Raw genomic sequence first — 21,536 nt, forward strand, 5'->3', positions numbered from 1 at the left:
GGTTACTTTGCCCCGGAAGCTAAGTCGAATTTTAAATTCCAGCTGGCGCGGACCAACGATTATCTTCGCCATGTTTAAAACAAAACATGCTATCATCCGTGAATAAACGTTTCGATAGGGTTTCCTCGACTCGCAATATCATATTTCTTATTTCGAATGTGTTTCTCTGTTGTAAAATATCGAATAAAATTTCTCCAATATCAAGTTCCATATTTTATGATAAAATTCAGATCGACTTTGAAATCACTTATTTCTTATCGAGATTAATTCAATTCTGGGAGATATAAATTGCTCTCGGTAATAGAAAAGTTCAGGTTCTGGCATTACGATCGATTGTGATTAAATCTCATGGTTGATTAGAAAATTTGATTTATCGATATCGTTTTAACTCAGATTTGTTCGATCGAGGTTGATTGTATGGAAAATGAAAACAGTATTGTAATAGCAAATAATAAATTTTCACGAAAAACTCACTCCTGTTTCGTTTACATAAAAAAGCCGAGACTTCAAGACAAGTTGTGCTTCCTTCATGCAACGAAATTCAAATTCTACCCCGAAGTTTGCCATGTTGCATGTGTTCCTACGGAATTTTTGTTTTCTCCTTTCACGCTGTGAGATTTGTCCCGCGCTTTCATTGTCAGGAAATGTATGGAAAAATATGGAACAGAGTTTTCGAACGACAATCATCTGATTTCCACGTTCCGCGTATCGAATCGGTCTCGAGCTTTATAAAATCGTTGCGCTCCATGATTCCTCGGTACATTAAGCTTTATTCGTTTACAAATAATAATCACTGAGATGGAAAACTTCGTACTCTCCGAATGTGGTTCGTAAAATTTCATCGAAACGTATATTTTTACACAGAATCGCATATGAAATCTTGTTTGGTTTCGGAGACAAATTTAGAAAGAAAAGTCATCGTGGATTTACGATTAGTTGTTCACATAAAATCCACGAGAAGACGATAAGATAACCCAAAGCAAACGGCAGAAGCGCGACTGTAGCTTGCGCTGTCAGGCACATTTCTACCAGGAACGGAAGTTCCGTTTCAACTTGACACGACAGCTAGACTCGCGAGTGAAACAATGATAACGTTGCTGCACAGGAATTACTCGGAATACGAGATGTGTTTTCGAAGATAGTCACGAGGCGATAATCGATAGTTCGGAACAGGATTAGTCAGAGCTCTCGAGCTGCTGTTTACTGCGAATCATGTTGCGAATCGGTGTACGTACGGAAAGGAGAGACTCGTGAACACGAGATCCCAGGTAGTGCAAGCAGGGTTCAATGTCCGATCGATGGATCACCTTGCAAGAGACCAGTTCGCCCTAGATAGTAGGTGCTCGTATCGTCAAAATTACCGCAACACGCTCACGCGGATATACTTTGACCTCGAATTCCTTGGGAATCGAGGTTTATCGATCACTGTAATTCCGATGAACTTCAACGCGAGAGTTCCCCGGAGATATGTAAAACGCTGCTTCCACGTTAAAACCGTCGCGGAACTTCTGTACGACTTCTATGTACATATTTGAGTTGTTCGACTTGGAACCCAGAAATGCCAGAGTATCGGTATTCCGCGGTAAATTCGCAATTTTGTCTGTATTTGGGAAGATCGCGGAGGAAAATTGCTAGTTTTAAAGATGCACGAATTTTTCCAACTTCGTTCCGACCTTTGTAAATTTTAGATAATCTGTTTTTTAGTACGAAGTAACCAACGAACCAAACATTTTTATCGAACGAATATCGTTCTGGTTTATAGTCGGCGAGAATTTTAAATAGTAGCGCGTGGGTGTTATAACATCGCCGGTGGTCAAACCGCAGCGTTTGCACCGCAAAACCACCGCATTTACGCGTACGCGTGCATTTCCGCGCGAATTTCGCGTGCCCCGAAAGCGTCACGGTTGTCACTGGAATGCCGGAAGTTAATTCGTGGAATGACGGTGCACGCGTTGACGTCCCTCCCCTGCAGCAGACGGAATTACTTTCGTCCAGCATATGGGCTAGCGACACACGAAACCGAGAGAAACATCCGATCCACCGCCATCATAACCGGGGCCCCCCGTCCGAGGGATAATTCGTTTAATTGTCAGGCTGGGAGAACCGTGATCTAAAGTGGTACTCTTTGGTGTGAAGATCGCCCACCAGCTTTTCGCGAATAGCTTCATCTATTTATTTAGTAGCAATTCCATCCCCCCTTATGCTACAAATATTGATTTTTAACCATCGAAACCTTTCTAAAGGATGTTATATTTTGTTTACGACATAACACAAGATACGTATACTCAAATTCCTTTTCAAACAAAACCTCGAGCTCAAAGACTTTCAACCCTGACAGTATTCCTGGAAACCTTGTTCTCTAAACATTTTGGTCACGCCTCCTCTCGGGAAACGTTCCTCTCCAATCTATTCCTCCGACACGAGATTGCTTTTCATGCGTATGAAACCATCGTCTCCTCGTTATAGGAACAAAACGTTCACGCGTTGCTCGAAGTATAATCGGAACGAAAATCACGATGCACTCCCGGGGGCAATGGGCGCGTCCAGAGATCGACGCGAAGGGTGCAACTTGAAATTAACAGACACGAAAACGTCGGAGTACCATTCAATTTAAATAACTTTACTAGAGAATATTATCCAAAGGGAAGATTTATTCACAAACGACGAATAGAAATGAATGTAGATTTAAAGAATCCATTAGTGGAGTTTACGTTAGGAATAAATCGACGCGTTAGATAATTGTGACAAATGTGTCACGGCCATAGCTATTTCGTCCTTCACGTGCTTTCGACGTCTGAAATCTTAAACAGTGCTGGAGATTGTGGGTTACGCGAAGTACTTGAGAACCTCAAGTGTCTCTCTACGGTCGAAGCTACGGCCGATATTCCTGTCAGCAATTTCGCCTTTAATTCGATCGCAACTCTTTGAATTCGGCGTACTTACAGGGTTACGTTCAATATCCATCGTTTCAAGGTTGGAATGCACGCGAGCCTTCTACGATAATCACCGTTGCGAGGCAAAAAACGAGATCCCCCGACCAAGATCGTACTCGATAAATCACACAAGAGACGTTCGAATGTGTTTTCCCACGCGCGGCGTCGCGTCCTTTGTAAAACGAGCCGAGACGAATTTTAGCTTCCGCGGAAACCTCGTGAAGCTCGCATCCGAGCCGGAAACGCGGGAACAGGCTGTAGAAAAAAAAACTTGGTACACGTGACAGAGGCGTATCCAAAGTATTCGACACTCGCGGCAGGTCCTTCCTTTGACACGCCTCCGAACAACTTGAAAATTTAACACTTCGACGGGCGTGTAATTCGTTCCTGGCACGGGAAACCAGTGGTTCGTAACGATTCGAACAAAATCTGAGCACCTTCCACCCCCGTCTTTAGCACGCTACTGACGCTTGGTTGATCTTGCTCGTCGAGTGTTTAAGATCATCGTCGATGCACACAGACTCGAAACAATGAGCCCGTTATTGGTTCAATTTCCTCCGGGAATACGAAGTGCCGACAATGCTCGCAAAAAGACGGATCAGTATACGAGAGGGAATTGCAAACTTCGTGGCCTGATATACAGGGTGATTCTAAACACTGAGACAGGTTGGAGGCTCGTAGCTCTTCTCAAAGATACAATTGTTTTATTTTTCAATAGTGTTACTTCTATTGGAGGACGTTTTCAATGGCCTGGGTGTCAGAGATCGCGCCAACGCCTCGTATTTAAGATATGAGAAATGTTTGAAATATAAACTAGTCGGCGTGATATAGGCGCACACTCGCCGTAAGCACGAGTAATAATGCGAGAGTGGAGATGATGTATTATAATTACCGTGCCACTATTCCCCGTGACACGTAGCGCGGCGCCAGCACTCGGTATTGTTTAAAGTGCGAGGGATGTTCAAAATGCAAACTAGGTGTATACTGTTATAGAGTGGATAGACAAGCGCCGGTCGTAAATGGTAATGGCGATAGGGGGATGCAAACGAAATGGTCATGTACTGGCACCCTCTGCGGCGCTCGGAAAGGTGCCTCGCGTTTAAAATACAGCAATTGTTTAGTATACGAAACAAATGTACGAAATACGTTCTATCGTAAATACTATAGAAATCTTTCTGATCCAGAAAATTTCATCTGCTGTACAGGCTGTATCATGTAAAAGGAATTAAATATCTCTTTGGTATTTATTGAAAGAGCTATTTAGAACAAAGCCAGGATACTCTAAGAGGCACATATAATAATAGAATAATTTTCTTTCTATATTTTGTGGTCCACCTTGCATATTTAACGTATAAATACACACACGTTGCTTTGGACTTTTTATTTCCTTAAAAAGGTTCGACGTTCCATCAATTGCTCGATTTGACAAATGATTGGGAACTTCGCGGAAGGTTTTATCTTCGAAGAATATTATAGTTTGCTTGGTTAGAAGCAGCCGCGTATTTCAACAGTCGCCTGGATCGACGTGCACGCGAGAATACGTGTTCACGCACACGGTCAGGATTACGAAATTTCCTTTCACGACGCAAAGAATCTCGACCGTGCACGCAAGTTGGTTCTACCGGTCGTACGAATGCTTCTCGCAATTAGTGGATGTCTTTTCAGAATCGTTAAGGAGTCGTCGATGAGTAATCGCACACGACACGCGACACGTTCGTTGGTATCTCCGTTGGAAATCGGAACGCGTAGGAAAAATCACGTTGGAATTCCCAGAAGAGTTATCCCGAACAACGTGTCGTCTAGTCGACGGATGGTACTATCAGGCTGATGAGTCGAGCATATAATTATGATTTATCGCCGCGGAAAAAGAAAAACGTCGAAAGAGGATTCTGTAAAAAGTTCAAACGAGATGCTCGTCTCGTTCGCGTTCGAAGAAAAGGAAGAAAGGAAGCTCCAAAAGGAGAAATTCTTATTGGAATGAATCCAGAACGAAGACGAGAAAAGCCCCGAAGTCGGTTGGATCCGAATTCAGTGCTGCTCGCGGAGAAAATAGAATTTATGTTCCATTTGAACCGTTCAACGCGATACCTGTGATTTATAATGCATCGATGTAATCTCGCGGCTCCTTTGATCCGAGTAAACATCTTCCTGGAAATTATCATCGTTCGTATCTATCTGAGAATAATAGAACAATGATAAAGATAGCAGACCCGAGTTCGAAGCAATTTCGAATTCTCGGGCGGGAAGGTGGACGTACCAAAGTCCAAACAATCGCGATGGAGGCCTCGAGGCAAAAGGAACTCGACAAGGCCGTGGTCGAAACCACGAGAATCTCAATCGACGCGTCGTTCGGGGAACGGTCGAGCGACCGTAGTCCACACGCGCGATTTTACAAGCACAGTGAATTACGCGAGCAAAGAGTCGTAGCAACGGAGCAAGAGAGAGAGAGAAAGAAAGAACGGGCCACTTCGCACGTGTGACCAATCGCGATAACTCGAGTGTACTCGCGGGGTGTTACAGAGAATTATCGTCGGGAATGAACGAAGCAGGATGTCGGTTATATCTACGCCCCCGAGCGAATTCTCCAGACAAAGCGGGCAAACCGCAATCGGGCCAGATGCGCGTGCACGTATTGTGCACCGAGGCCTGTCCTAAAATAATTTATCTGCCCGCCGGGGCGACGCGCATCGGCTCGTCGACCGATAATGCGCTGCGTGCCCCGCAATCTCGATCCTCGCCATTTATTGGGTTATCGAAGTTATCTGCCGCGTTAACCGGTGCCAGCTTAGATCCCGCACGCTCGACGAAGGATTTCCGTGGCTTAATTGCGATGACGCATGCCTGGGCATAGTTCCATCGACGTACACCGATCTCTCCCACCGCCATCGCGATCTCCTTTCACAAACGCGGATCGTTTCTTTATCCACTACCGAAGCAGGTACAGTAGTACCCCGATTGTTGCACGAGAACTTCGTTAGATGACGTCAATAAGCAGAGAATCGCTTGTTATGAGTGCACTACCGAAGTAGGTACAATAGTACCTCGTTTATTGCAAGAGAACTTCATTCGTTATATGGACCGTTTATTTTGGAGCAAAGTGATGCAAGTCCATTTTCTTTTGTTTCTAGAGACTTAAAGGTTAGCATATCTGTTAATTCAAGTCTGGCAATGCCTTCTAATAATTTATCTAAATTTAACTAAAATAATGTGTATTTACAATTTCCACTCTCGGCGATAAGGATACAGAGATTCCCGAGTTACAAGAGTCTAGAAACATTGACACTGTGCCTAAGTTGCAGTATACCGTGTCTTATCGTCGTAAACGAGGCGAAGCAGAGGAGGAAAAGAGATCGTGTAAGGCGCAAAAACAAGCCGTTGCATTCGGATCAAAGAGTAGCGAAGCCCCCGCGGACGCCGGGGAGCGATGATAAACGACACCCATAATTTTTTCCCTCCCCCGCTTCCCTGCTCGCGGTCCGCACAGCGCGCCCGCATGATCGCGCTATGGTCGCTCGGTAACACCCAGAGATTCGTCGTGGACCGAAGTGTAATTCGTTGAAAGGGCCTATTGTGAATAAATTGAGCCGGAGCAAGGATTGGGCAGCGGACGAGAAGAGTTCGACGCGGTTGTCCTCTCGCTATCCGCGTGGTTCGTTTTGTGCGCTCGAAATTCCCACCGCGGACCCTGCCCCCTGCCTCCTGCCCCCCTCTCACCATCGCGTACCCCCGTGGCCCCGTCAATTTATTAATCCAACGACCGCGTTGGACACGTCCGACCGACGGAGCGAATAAAAGGCCCGCAGAGGTGCGACCGATTCTCGAGTACGCGAACCATTGTTCCTCCGTGACACGTGGAAACGATCGTGAAATCCGTGGGCGTCGCCTGACGGCACGATCGCGCCGTTTTCGGGGACCTCCGCGAACGATAATTGCATCCAGCTAATTAGAGGCGCAACCGGGTCGTCGAATATATCTGCTCGACGTATGGTCGGGAGCCACTGTTCGTGGAACGTTCGTTTCCGTTACAACTGGCTTTTATCGTTCCCGTTTCCGATCATATTTGCTCCCCGGTCGCACGATTATAACGGTTCCATCGTTATTGTATCGAGCAGATGCAACGGAATTAATCGCGACACGCGTCGTCTCCGTCAGTAATCGACGGGTCCGTCCGTTTCGATCGAATCGATATCGGCCCGCGATTGAATTAACGACGCACACTGGGGCCCGTTCATCGAAGATACGCGGCGGTTGTTAACCTTTTGCACGAGAATTTCTTTAAATACCAACGGGCCAGTAACTTCGAGATAATTTTAGAGAGCATAAAGCGATGCAAACTCTGAGTTCGCTGTTTATCCCGACGTTTCCTCGAGAGAAATACCACCCAATTTAAGAGGTCACGTTACGAAGGTTCAATTACGATCAACTCTGTAGTGCGTACAATAAGATTTAATCCGTATACAAATTGTAACGATAATGCATTCGATTACAATGCACTGTCCTGTAGAATTTTCTGCTTAGAGACCTACGCTGGTGACTTAGATTGTTTGCGATGTTGCAGATTCTATTGATAGGGGTCACTATGGCTGTGCTTAATTCTATAGATAGTCGGCCCGAAGAAAAGAGCGGATCTCGCTAATGTAGACGTCGCATTCATGGGAATGCTAAGCAATTCAGTACAGATGATCTTGCTTGTTTGATAACTTAAGTCTGGTATGGAATTATTCTTCGATGCTCCCATCGTTCGTACTCACAGCGTAATGTAAAAACATTTAGCCTCGGTGCTTTTATTATCACGCGGCGAACGCAGATCATCGTATAGCGATTTACTGTTAACCGACTAGCTCTGCTCAAATATTCCAAAGTTGGTTCATGGTTTTCGAATGCCTTTAAAGTATTCAAATATTCGATTATTCGATTAGTTCCAGACGTAAACTCGTGTGGTCGTGGTATAATAGCCTCGGGTCAACGTACGACCGCGCGCGATAAGGTTAATCTTCGATTTTTCAAATCCGACCGCGAACAGGGGAAGATCAAACTGTTTACTGGCGCTGATGGAGGAACAATGCCCCCGGTCTCAGACACGGAGAAAATATCGTCGAGGCGATGACAATGCGTCGCTCTCCTCTACGCGCTGTGACTTCGAGCACGGCTAACCCTTCGACCGGAAGTTGCGCGCGGCGGAAGCCGGCTAGGTTTAGGCGAAGCCAGCAACGATTTCGTGGGACCTATCACGACGATCTACACGGATTCGGCCTTCGACGGAGCCACTTTGAATGTACAAACACGAGGTTCGTGCCGCGAGATTCTTCGAAACGCTGTTTAACTGTTCTCTGATGTAAGTGACATGCGTGCATCGCCGAGGAAGTATTTTAACGCCTTATCCGCGACGATCTTTTCACTAATTTCGCAGACAAACCAAGATTCTCGCTCGTTTGCATCACCTACAATTCTTACGATTATTTGAAATGCTTTAATTTTTGTTCGGTTTTCGACGTATCTATTCGCGATAAGATTTCTCCGATTTTCATCGCGTATCTTATCGACTCGATTCTGAGAATCTAAACGACGAGTGTGAATGTATGTAGTTAACGCCGTGCTGACGAAACCATCGCTCGTAATCGCATCGGTATTTCATTGAACGACGATCGGCACGCAGCCATCACGAAGCCCACGTTTGAAGAAAGCCTGTCCCGGGCATTTAACGCAAACAACCGCGACGGCTCGGCCTGTAAATGGAATTAACGACGGTGGAATGATAAGTGACGTCGTGGCTGGATCTGATTCGATTAGGAAGTATATTTCGCCGAGCGACTCGTGGCGGGCTAACAGTGTCAACGAACTGGCGGTGGACACCGTAGTCGAATGATTTCCCTGTTAATCGTTTCCCTATTCCTGCCCGATCAGAGACACCCGGTATACATTGCAATGCGTGTCACGCCTACGCCAGTCGCGACAGGCGTTTGTCAGACCGACAGAAATTACTTTCAATAATGCGAAACACAGTCGGCATGGTCGCCGGCTCACAGAGAAGCTGTAGCTGGCAAAGAAATAGTAAAATATCCGATGATAGAACGATTCGGTGCGTAGGTTGTCACTATCTCTATTATTTTGATCTCTTTCTAACATACGCGAACGTTAATGCAATCTGTAATAATAAAAAACGAAATAATAATAATACGTGCACGTGTGGATCGAGAATAAGGAAAATAATTTATTTGCCATTTGCCTAATCGTAGCGTTGGTTGAAACGACCTCGAACATTAAAACTACATTAAAGAAGATTTTACACCGAGATTTCCTGGATTACGTTCCAGTCTCTGACGATTTCCAAGCTCGATAAGAATTTTTTACTCGTTTAACTGGAGGGTGCTCCAAACTTCCGAGGGACAGTTCAGCCGTTTGTCGGGATCGTGAAACGCGTCGTGGCGAAGTTTCGAAACGCGTTACAGGAGGCAACGACAACGATAAAATTCATAACGAACAGCGAACGTTATTTCGTAAACGCGAACGCTGCGGAGAACTGGTTATCCTTGCGTTTCTAAGCACTTAGATCGGTATAAAGATAGACAATAAGCAGGGGCCCAGTTCGTAGTCGAGAAGCGTAGCGTCGATATTTAACCCGGCCAGTCGACCTCATGAAATCGAGACCATCGTCAATTCCGCGACGCGTTACGTACCGGTCCGATGGAACCAGCATCTCGAAGCAACGTTCGCGAAACTGAGATCCTCGTCGGCAGAAACGAGTTTCACGGTGTCTCCTTTCAACAATGGAACCACTCAGCTTACCCCTTTACCGATTTTAATCTGCTTTTGCAGAACCGTCAATTACTGGCCTCTGTTGATATTTGTAGAAATTACTAGGTGTAATAACTCGGTAATTTCAGATACAAGATACAAGTAATTACAGTTACAAACCGTGCAATGTGTACCGTGAATATCAATGTTTGCCATCTGAGTTGCTGGTGACACACATTGCTCCTGCAATTGCCTTAAACTCCGCCCAAAATAAATTTTAAATATTTTAGGAAGCATAGAAAAAGATTTTTCCATTCGTACTAGTGATCTACTTCTTAAGGAATCTATAGTGTGTTCACTACACATGGTTCACTAATAAGTTCCTAATAGGACTCCCCCTTTAAGGAAAAAGAAGCGTTCCAGCAAACCATTTGCATAACGTCCCTAACAGTTTAATATTCGTAATATAAATTGCAAGGTATGTAACTTTAATAACTTTTGTCTCTAAAATAACGAAGTTGTGGAACCTAATATTCTCAACGTAGCAACAGAGTCTAGCAACCTATCGTGGTACAAAAGTGGGTTAAAATAGGAGCGGAGGTAGTTGAGTGCTTCCCCGGTAAGTGAATTTCAAAGTTTTCGTTTCCCGAATCCAGCACGGTGCAACGATTCGTTGCCACTTTGATCGTCGATAGAAAATACCGCGGCCGACGACAATAACAATTTGTCGTCCCGTTAGCGGCTGGGCGACCTCATCTAACTCGATTTCAAGTTTCTCGCGGAAGTTGGAGCGCGAAGGAGAGCCAAAGCCGGTCGGTGCGCGTCGCGGCGCGACGCGTCGTCGTAATACGGTCTCTCTCCTCCAAGGCGCGGTGCATCGGTTGGACTGCATCCAGCCAAGCGCAGCTGACAACGGGACCGGCAAGTGGAACTACGGATATGTATAATGCACCGAAACGTGCTCATAGAAGACGCCCGGAGTACACTGTACAGCCGAAGTCTCCCATGTGCACCCTACTGTGTGATTCCCGCCATATTCACGGACCAATGATTTATATGCTAATTTCAACTGGAACACGATCCCCCAGAGTCCCTTGCTCCGAAAACTTTCACCGTTCGAGAGCTGGCGGACTCGCGCGTGTTCACCTTGAACAGTGGTCGTAAGCAATTTCGAGCAATTTGGGGTGCACCGCAGAGATACGCGGTTCGTTCTTTCGAGTAATTTTACAACGGAATATTTCTAGTTTGGTACTCGGCGAAGAGAATTCCAGCGATACCCGGAAACCTTTCTCTTCGCGAGTTTCGAGTTTCGAGCGGGAGTAAGTGGTTCGTAATCGCGGGACAAATCCATTTTTAGACCGCATGGTCGATCCTAAGGTACCGAAACATATAATCTCGAACGAGGCTGGGGGACCCAAAGAGTTAGTCATCGGGACGCACATTTGCGTCGCACGTTTCCACCATCGTTGCCATGGCGGTAGCGACAAAGATCTCCGGCAACTAAACCGGATAGCGGAAAAGATCTCTGGCCGATCTCTGTACCGTAGGTTAGTCACGAATCAATCTGTACTGGGTTTCTCATTCACCTGATCGTTGGAGAAGACACACTTGACGTTAATCCAGCGGTGCGCCTTGACGGTGCAGTTGCAACCGTCCATCGCGCATATCCCGGGCGGTGCACTCTTGACGTTACCGGGCAGAGATACTAGACACCACATCAACACCGACCATACGATCGCACGATCACAATTCGGCCCGTCCAGGCCGGCGAACACTTTCCTCCTCATCTTGCGATCCTCCAGCATCCTCGGGACAAAGGGCCGCGATCGATCGCCTTCGATCCTCCTTACATCATTCACGACGGATCGTTGATCGCGCGCGAGACGCACACGTCCATCCGTTTCTGGATCTCGCACGGCGGCTTCGAACCGGGTCACATCTGGCTAGATCGATCGATTCGCGTCGATCGTTCGAGAGCCCGACTCGTTCGCTTCGCGCATTATCACGACCCGACGCGGAACAAAGACGTCGCGGATTGCGTTTCGAGATTCCGTATCGATTCGTCTCGCGCGATCCCTTCGAACCGGATTTCACGTCCGTTGAGGGGGACGGCTGACAGGAATCCTGCGCGGAGAAGGCGATTGGAGGCCGACGCAAAACTGTACGAGTGCCCGCTGCGAGCAACTCCAAACACGCGCGCGGACGGCTGGTTTACGAAGAGGTGGGGCGACTAGAGGCCAGCTGACGCGATCATGACGGAGGTTGCTTTCAAACTGTGGCCGGTGGCATGCACGATCGGTGTCTCCTCCCCACCAAGAACCGTGTTCCTTGGCTTGGTACGATCTCGCGTGCTCTCCCCCTTCGGGGTCTTTTAAAAGATAAAAAGCACGGCGATGGTGCGAAGCCCGGAGGGGCGAACGCTTCGACACCGGTTCGGTAGGGCTCGTCCTGACCGGACTGTGATAGAGAGAGAAGAAGGGCCGCGCCGGGAGGGCGACGCCACCGGTTTTCGAGCAGGTCGACCAGGGTCGGCGCACTTTCTGCCCTCCAAGGTCCGACCTTGACCAAGTTACCAGCCAAACGGCTCCGTCCATCGCGAAACACGGATCGTCGTGACCGAGGTTTACGTAACGCGTGTTTGTGTGCGGTTTGGCGAACCAGGTTACGGTCGTGGGAGAGCACCTGTGTTTCTCCGTTCAAGTGCAACTGATATAGGCTCGACACTTATCCGATTCTTCCGTTTGTTTAGTTTTTTTCGTTGAACGATATTGTTTGTGGTGATCGGTCAACAGGTAAAATGGTAAACCTAAGGCAGTGTTTCTTAACTCCTTTTATTGTACGTGTCCATTGAGACTAACGTTTCTTGAATGAATAGAAATTTATATAAAATTTCCACCACGAATATGCTTTAAATTGTCCGTGTTCGTAGTTCTATGCCGGTCCTAGAAGCCGTGCGAATTGCATTTAATGGGAATCGGTGTCGACTGCATATCTTAATATCCACCAAAAAATTAATAGGGGAAACAGATGCAACATGGACGGCCCGGAGAGCAGAGTAGGTTCTTTTATAGCCAGTTCGTAGAAGACTCGAAACCCAACGCGGATTCCAGACCGCCGTAAAAACAAGACCGCCCAGCCTCGAAAGCGTCTCTTCATAGTCACGTCGCTTTTCATGGTAGACGGGCGTTTCCCTAAAGCGCTATAGCCCCGTAGCTCTTCGCTTTATGAGCAAAAGCCTGGCCATTTAATTTCCCATGAGAAATTGCCCGTGTCCGTGCAACTCGAGGCCCGCCGGCGTCCCGTCCTGTCTGCGTCGCACATGCGAAACGTCCATTCATTCATAACGCTCTTCTCAAACCAGGAAGCACCTGACGCCAGCTGAACTGGTCATTTCCGAAATGACCACGTGCTGACCATACGTCACATCGAGGCTGACCTTAAAGCCGCCCTTCCTATTTCCAGCGGACGAATCTTTCCCCGATACCCCCGTCCACTGGCGTTTGATTGCGTTTCGCATTCCTTCCGTCGATCCTCTTTCGTCTCTCGTTACTCGAACGATCGGTAAAACGAAACTCACCTCAAGGGTGTTCGGTGGTCCTGGCGTTAAAGAATACGTATCGACGTTTACGACGAATAAAATTGTCGCGATATCGAGTTTCCTGGCGTCCGTATTGTCATAATGGACAAGACCAATCTCGGTGCACGGTTACGGTAGAATGTTGATCATTTGGTAATGGTCGAAGATTACATAAACGTGCAATCTACTCCAAGAAATACCAGGTTTCTCCTGTTTTCTCCGTGTCATCGAGGATGGGTACACAAGCGACTCATCTTGATTCCATGTACAATCGCATGTAAGGATCCTCTTGGGTCTTTTTTCCAGTCAACTTTGAATTGTTAACAAGACTACTAGATCCATGTTGTACTCCTGTCTCGACTACCACTCGCTACTCCGCATCCCCCACCGAACAAGTCGATACGGGGTCCCAGGGGCCCCATGCAGAGGCGAGGTGAATTTTGCAAGAAATTAACACGACGTTTCTTGTTTTATTTTATTTTTTGTATTTAAAAGCCTCATTCGCCGAATACAGATAAAAAGCGAGCTGTATATGGACGAAACAGGAGGCTAACAAAAAATTGTGAAAATATTCTGAACAACTTTCTCGGAAAAAGCGTTCCGATCCAGGAAACAGGTTTCGGAGTCCCCGTTGGCAATTTCTTAGGCAAACGTCGCAAACATCGTGTGTCCTCGCAAATAATCGAAAGGATAGATTTCGTTTCTTTGCATTTAATCCATTTGGATTAAATGTACATCTGGCCCGTTTCAAAACCGGTTTGGTCCCGCCTGTCTCTTAGAAAGCAGCCCGGGTCCAAGAGTCTGGAAGAAGTCGTTCCAACGGCACGTCGATCGCGAAATCGGTACTCATGATCGCGCGTAGAGTATAGGGAACGCGTAGCTGTCGAGCCGCGGGGGACAGAATTGCGATGTGATTGCGCCTTATTAGGGATGAGTCCGACGATGAATCGCTAGGGGAAGCAGCGATTGTCTGGCTGGCAGAGGAGCATCGTCCTCTGCTCGTGATCTACCCAGACGAGATCCGCGGAACGGAGCACCAATTAGGGGCATTGCGACTCGGGAACTCGTTCTAACGAGTCAGCTACCTGCAACGATCGTGGCCTCGTTCGAAACCACTTTTTGACCCCGTACCGGTTGCTACTCGTGATTTTTTAAACGCGCCGACTGCGTTACCGCGGTTGGTCGTTTATTTGGACAACTCGAGAGAAAGAACGAAAACTGTTGGGCGGTAAAGAAATTGAAGAAAAATAAAAGTTATCGCAGCTATGTAGAAATTGATTTCACCGTGTACCACGAACGATGGGCAAATTACTTCATAAGCGATTGAGTAACAATATCGTTGCGTTTATCGGAACCCGGATGAAAGTAGCTCCATTGTTAGCGAAACGTCCATCCACGCAGACTTTTCAATTTGCATTCGATAATCCCCGCTGTCGATAAAAATTCTCGTGGGCTGTTATTTTTCTGTAGTACCGGGAAGTAGTTCGGGAGTACTGTAACCAGGGAATTTTCTCTTCTATTTTCAGTTGTCACTCGAACGAACGGCTATTTCTACGAGATTTTGTCTCCTGCACGGCCAGCACAAGCGGAGGTCGCCTGGCGAGATGGTTGCAACCGGACAGTTTCGTGGACCCGTCGAAATGCGAGGCGCTTTATTCGAAGGACGAAATGAAATGTGGATGGCCGGCCATCGTTACAATACTCACGAGAGATCAGTATGGAGACGTCGTTCACGTACCCAACTTAAAGGTACGACCTTTAAAAAAGTGCTTCGTAACTTTAGAAACGATTAAAAGCAACACGTGAGTTTCTCTATGTATTTAACTGTCAAAAATGATGTATTCTTGCTAATCTTATGACACTTTCACCGTGAAATAACTGCAGTTAATCGACTTATCATCGAAGAAAGGATTCTCTAAAATTCACAACAAATTTTTGCGACGAATGTTCCGCAGGTGGAGGTAAAGGCAATTCCCATCGACAAAAAAGACTTGACGGACTCCGAACAAGGAAGAAAGATTCGACGTGTTTCTCAGCCCGACCCAATGACCTTTGGCGGTCATCCTCAACCTTCGTTGGACGTACCGTACGAGGTCACGATCAACAACAAGACATGCTTCCACGCGATTACCATAATGAAGGCTTATCAGAACTATTCGTTCGAGGAGTTAAGGTTTATGTCACCGGCTATAAAAAGATCAAGCGAGAGCATGCTGGTCAGACCTAACGGCGATGGAAGTTATAGCGCGACCTGGACGCCATCATCCGTTGGATGGTACTCGCTTATGATCACGGTGGACGGTTACAATATGGAGGACGTGAGTACTCGAATTTAGTAACGTATTAAAAAAATGATTTTTTAATCGATGATCCTAATTTTCCCCCACAGAATTATAAGGTGGAGGTGAAGGAGCCGCCACAGGGAATGCAACCACCGACACAGAATATTGTGAAGAAGCCGCAGCATCAACCGAGCAGACTCAGGAAATTCGTGGCGAAGAATAGCGCTGGTTTGAGAATCAGAGCCCATCCTTCTCTCCAGAGCGAGCAAATTGGCTTTGTTTCGGTTGATGACACTATAGCTTTCATAGACGAGGTAATTCTGTTCCCGTCTTTGTTATGGTTAAATTTCTTGTCAAGATTTTACTGGAACCGTTATTTTTATAGATTCACAACGACGACGGTGTTTGGTTAAGACTAAACGCGGAAACGATAGAGCGGTATTGCAGTAGCAGTCACTTGGAAGCCTGGTGTCTGCAGTACAACCAACACTTGGGAAAGACCATGCTCCTCCCGGTTGAGGAGCCGAAATCTATCCTAGATCAAGTCATCAAGGAAACCATTCTACGGAAACGGCCCGAAGTGGTCGAAGAGTACGTAGATCGACGGAATCTCTGTTTACGGTAGTCGCTACGTGATTATGCAATTAGTTTTTCTCGTTTCAGTAAAAGGAAAACGGTTACGTTCGACTCTGGTAGGAACATGGTCGTCGTAAAGTGCGGTGCATCCGGTCACAATATCAGAAGCAGGCCAAATTTGAAGGCGGCGTCGGTAGGAATGTTAGGTCAGGGTAACACGGTGACCATACAAGAATACGTAAGTCTCGATGTTTTTCTTTTTCTCACGGAAACGAAGGGATAAAAACTGTGAACACGTTTTCTTCGAAAAATCTTTAGTTTGTGAATAGCGAAGGTACTTGGGTGCGCATCGACGACGACTCGATGGCCAAGTACTGCTTCGACAGAGGTCGCGTGGCAGATGGCGAAGCCTGGACCCTGGCTATCAATAAAAACGGCGTGGCATATATAAAGATCGATCACGATCTCGAGAATGACCCGATGGAAAAGAAACTAGTCATAGCAGATCCGTCCGTTTCACCTAGTCATAAAGGTTTCGATTTCTCCGTGCCTTCCGTGAGCCACGAGGGATTCAATTTCACCACGCAGAATTATACGCCGGGAACCGCTGAGTCTGGAGAGGGTAGCAACACGAATCCATTTATTTTTGGCACGTACAATCAACACGAATCACCAGGTACGAGTCGATCAAAAGTGCATCCTTTTTATTTTTAAGATCGTCAATCATTGCATTAACTCCTCTGAATCAGTTAAGGTAATGAATCGACAGATCCGACAACCAGAATATATAACTTAGCAAACATTCAAACTGTCCATTTCTTTAAACGTGTTGGCCAAGAAACCATTTTATTGGCTTTCTTGCGATATCACGTTTAATGCCTGAAAATGACTGAAAATATTTTCACCGTAGGGAGCGACAGATTTGCAATGGAGAAGACCGACGTTTCGCCAAAGTTCTCCAAGCCTCATTCCAAGGAAAGAGTCGCGAAAGAAAGGGAGAGGGAAGGGGGCGGTGGGAAATTCAGCGTTCTGCAGAAGTGGCTGAGAGGCGACGACAAGTGTCACGGAGAAAAGAAAAGTTCCCCTGGCAGGTGAATAAAAAGAATGAACGTCGCGATACGTGCAGTTAGATTAGTTTCGTCATATAGTTTTGGAATTTGCAGGGATTTTTCCGAGTTCGTCGGAGTGTCTGTGAAGGAACTGGTAAAAGCAATGGGGGAGAGTCGCGCGAACGGGAACGGAGCTACGCCGCCAGAGACACCGAAAAGACTGTCGAGAAGCTCGTCTCCGAAGAATCCCCAAGGTGGGTCACCAAGATTTCACAGCCCGTCCTCTAGTCCGGTACAGATACCTGGTACGTATACGCCACATGAAAACATTTAAACGAATCGCTGCCGTACTCGACGGATCTTTATATTCCTCCTACGGTCTCATTGTTAATCTCATACATTCATGTGTGTGTCTTACTTCACACTTTCGGCACCGTAACTGGTCTGAGGAGGGAATCATTTCAGAAGCTGAGAGACCCGAAACTGACACTTGTAAGACTGTTTAGCGTCCCACAGACGTTTTTCTACTCTGTGGAATGGATATTTAGAGTAAACCACTAAGTCTCACCATAAGTCACACCTTTCTGATTTATCTATTCTAGTTGAACGAATGATCTTAGGCTATAAATATAAAACATACTTTATTGGATTAGTTATAACAAAATAGTGATGTTGGTCTTAGCTGGGTCCAGTCGGCAGCCAGTTGGTTCTGGTAATTGCCTCTTCCCTCCTGCTGCTCATGCACCAGGTACTCGCTCCTTTCCTACTGAACATAATCCTCAGTCTGTACAGTCAAGAATAGTGTATAGTGTTTATGTTGTTGACAACACGTATTACACATCACATTAACACCGATCACAGTTCTCAACGAATGCGATGGCACAGTAGAATTTCTCTTCGTCGAAGACCGAACTGCATGCAGAGAAAGTACTACGAACTGTACAATGTATAAGTCAGTTGATGCACGTACAAACACACGTCCACCGTTATCCTTTCCGAATTATAGATTCAGATAGTGCATATTAAGTGTATACACAGAGATTATGCTAGAGTATTAACGAGCTATAACACACAACATATAAATTCTACAAGTGACAAAAAATTACCAGGTGGGAGAAGCTTGATAGGAGGGGGAGATAGTATCAGTAGCAGCCCTGTGCTATGTGGCTCCCCCCGAAGTGTCGGCCTCTCCCCATTAGGTAAGGATAACAACACACAGTTAAACTCTCTGGCTCTACACTTACATAAATATTGCTACATTGTATCGGTCATTTTTCTTAAATCATAATTGCATAGCACTTTGTTCGAAGGTGAACTCGTTCGATCTTCTTCACTTCATTCGTTCACGATAAAGTCGCACGTACTTATATTGCACGAAATTAACACTTTATGCGAGAGAATGTTACAAAAGCGTACTACTTTTTTTTCTGTGTCCATTGTCTTTGAAACGCAAGGTGAGGTAGCAATACTCCTGCGATAGAAATCAGAGACATTAGCGATACATTTACCAACAACCGTAACCGTTTCCAACGAAGCTTTCGCTTTTCTTCTTTCAAGTGTCGGGCGGTATGGTGGACAGCACCACCTCCCAACGACGGGGATCAACGCAAAGCGATACAAGTGCCTTGGTCAGTAGTCTAACGAGGGATCCTTCGCAGTCTCCCAGCGCTGTCAGTACAACTGCCAACACTCGTGACCTCTCACCGAGTCCAAGTTGTAGTTCTTTACACATGAGGTCCGAGGGTAGCATAGCTAGTCCACCCGATACTCCGAAGAAAGACAGCGGCGTAAGTTACTAATCACTCTATTACGAATACCTCGTGAATGTAAAAATGTGTTGATTTGAATATATAAGACTTGATAACGAGTGAACAGCCCCATAATTGTGAAACTTGACATCAAGAACATTTGTTTTCCAAAGGATTCTCAAGAAAGTCCACGAAAAGTCTCTCAAGCACAGACGCAAACGAGTCCCGAGAGCGCGACCACGGCCATGAAAAGTCACTTTAGCATCGGCTCCGCGGGCCCTAAAGAAGAACGTCACTCGCCAAAGTTAAACAGAAGGGATCACACCAAAATGGTGAAGACCAGAGCGAAGCGGCCGATGTCTCCAGCCAGCTCGCATCAAAACTCGAATCCAAGTCGAACGTTAAACTTGAGCAAGGAGAAAGTAAAAGAAGCCATTAGCCCATCCGTAGCCGAGTGTCTGAGAGCCGTGTTCGCGGCGTTCCTCTGGCACGAAGGGATCGTCCACGACGCCATGGCTTGCGCGAGTTTTCTCAAGTTTCATCCTAGTTTGCCCAAGCAGGGCGCTCTCGTTGTAACAAGACAAGCGGTGGTGCAGGCCAACGACAAGCAAACGCAAGAACAGAAAGCCAGGCAGAGACACTCGGTCGAAGTGACAAACGCTGGTAATTATTTGCACATACAACCCAGCACGTTGGAAACGCTGACGCGCTCGGCTGCGAACGCGAACGCGAACAGGAGCAGAAAGAAACAGGAAATTACTATCAAGGAAGAGGTTCAAGCGAACGGTAAACTTGGTTCCCTTCCGGAATTTCAAACGGTGGCGGTTCTACCGCCTGCTTTGAAAAGCTTGGTATTCCTGTGGGAGGAACTCAGCACCAATTGCCTTCAAGCTATAGAGCAACAGTCGGTTTTACCTAGCCCGATATCGCAAATACAAACGATGAAGTTGAGCAAACGACCGATACCGGAGAAACGGCCTCGAGAAGACAAGCTGAAGGAACGCGAGAAGAAAGGCAGCAGGAAGAAGAAAGAATGGAAACCAGTTGCCAGGGGGAACGGAGCCGAAGTGTTGGGTAGCATAGAACGGGAGACTATATGCGAACTGTGCGGTCTGATGTTTCCCCATCCAGTGACTTACCACATGAAAATGATGCATCCTGGTTGTGGGTGGCACGCGGGTGGAAAGGGATACAACAGCGGCGGAAATTATTGCATCGGTTGGGCAGGGAATTGTGGCGACGGTGGTGTGGGTGGTAGTTCGTGGTATCTCATCTGTGATACGTGCCGCGATAAATATCTCAGAGCGCGGAAGCTCAAGCTCACGAAGAAATTCTTAACTGGAATATCGAAAAGAAAGAACGGCGCTGGGAAGATCTTATCGCCAATTACCAGCCCTAGTGGGAACGAAACGCACATCGTCATGAAGAACAATGCTATGTTCCTCCTAGACTTGGCCAGTGCCTCTGGTTTGAACATTCCTAAACAACAAAGACGACCATCTCAGACATTATCGTCCGTGGCTGAAAATTACAGCCCACCGGAAGCAGCTGGACCGTTTCCGGCAACCGGTCCGTTTCAATGTTTGCAAGCTTTAGGAATTCATCATTCGCAAAGCCACGACGAGAGGTACTACGAGGAAGCGTTGAGACGTCAAAACGGACAACAGAACGTTTACGATGGAAATACTGGCATGTTTAATACTACCAACGGACGGGTAAGGAATTAGTATAGTTTATACGATTTCGCTTTGTAACTTAATCTTCTCTGTAGCCGGTATCGGAATACCCCATGAGCGACAGCGACAGCGAAAGTGGTAAAGGTCGTGGCATGTTTCATCGATCGGTATCAATGTCTACCGGCGCCCCTTGGATCAGAAATTCTAACGACGGTAGAGTTGTTATGATGCGTAAAAGAAATAACAGTAGTAGCGAAATGAACAATGGTATATATATAAAACTGCAGATTTTTTTTTTAAACGTTATATTTTCAAAGCTAGAAAAATACCTTTTCCCCCACGACAGATGGCGGTTCGTCTCTCCTCTGTTATCCTTCCGCGGCGCTTCAGAAACTGGTACCGTCGATGGATCAATCGGCAATTGTATCTACGAGCCAAGCGGAAATGACTAATAACGATAGAATAGAAATACTCATGAGGCCCGTAATGCTATTTGTGCTTCAACAACATAACTTGCAACATTTGCAACTTGCTATGAAGCAATCGCTACGTCGTGCTGCTTGTCGAGTTTACGCGATGCAAGCGTTGAACTGGTTGCTAAGAAGCGTCACACAACCAATATGTCTCCACGATTTACTTTGGTGGTTCGTTGCTTCTCTGACACCGGCTGTACCATCGGAGGCTATAGACGCGAACGACGAGGACAATCGAATTGAAAAGAAAGATGATCATGTAAGTGTAATGACTGACTCGCGCTGGTTAATCAGATTTTTTGATACAATGGAGAATTATTTATTCCTTAGGATATGATTGGTGTGTGCGAACATCCTCTTAGCGATTTAGTAATAGCAGGCGAATCTGTTAATCCGCTACCGACAGTGTTTCATACTTTGTTACAAACTATCGCTGATCTGATGCTTCTACCACCGCTTGGTAAATGTCTTATATTATGTACAGTTT

At 46.4% G+C, this 21,536-nt stretch overlaps 2 protein-coding genes across 2 annotated transcripts in view; one reads left to right on the forward strand and one right to left on the reverse strand.

The window, feature by feature from the left end:
- The window catches only part of LOC122395263, a 30,059-nt gene extending 18,123 nt beyond the window's left edge, over window positions 1–11,936 (reverse strand). The window contains exon 1 of the mRNA XM_043392707.1: window positions 11,255–11,936. Within this exon, the coding sequence (XP_043248642.1) occupies window positions 11,255–11,473 (219 nt within the window). The 5' untranslated portion in view covers window positions 11,474–11,936. The remainder of the gene's footprint in view (window positions 1–11,254) is intronic.
- LOC122395262 (E3 ubiquitin-protein ligase MYCBP2) overlaps window positions 1–21,536 on the forward strand; it is a 316,312-nt gene that overhangs the window by 290,233 nt on the left and 4,543 nt on the right. Inside the window, 12 exon segments of the mRNA XM_043392706.1 lie at window positions 14,772–14,994; window positions 15,201–15,563; window positions 15,635–15,841; window positions 15,913–16,341; window positions 16,422–16,779; window positions 17,014–17,194; window positions 17,267–17,457; window positions 18,710–18,939; window positions 19,074–20,615; window positions 20,672–20,843; window positions 20,923–21,308; window positions 21,380–21,509. Coding sequence (XP_043248641.1) covers window positions 14,772–14,994; window positions 15,201–15,563; window positions 15,635–15,841; window positions 15,913–16,341; window positions 16,422–16,779; window positions 17,014–17,194; window positions 17,267–17,457; window positions 18,710–18,939; window positions 19,074–20,615; window positions 20,672–20,843; window positions 20,923–21,308; window positions 21,380–21,509 — 4,412 coding nt within the window.

Source organism: Colletes gigas, unplaced genomic scaffold, assembly GCF_013123115.1.
Source record: "Colletes gigas isolate AHSC1104 unplaced genomic scaffold, ASM1312311v1 Colletes_gigas_Sc00005, whole genome shotgun sequence".
In the NCBI taxonomy this organism is placed as follows: domain Eukaryota; kingdom Metazoa; phylum Arthropoda; class Insecta; order Hymenoptera; family Colletidae; genus Colletes; species Colletes gigas.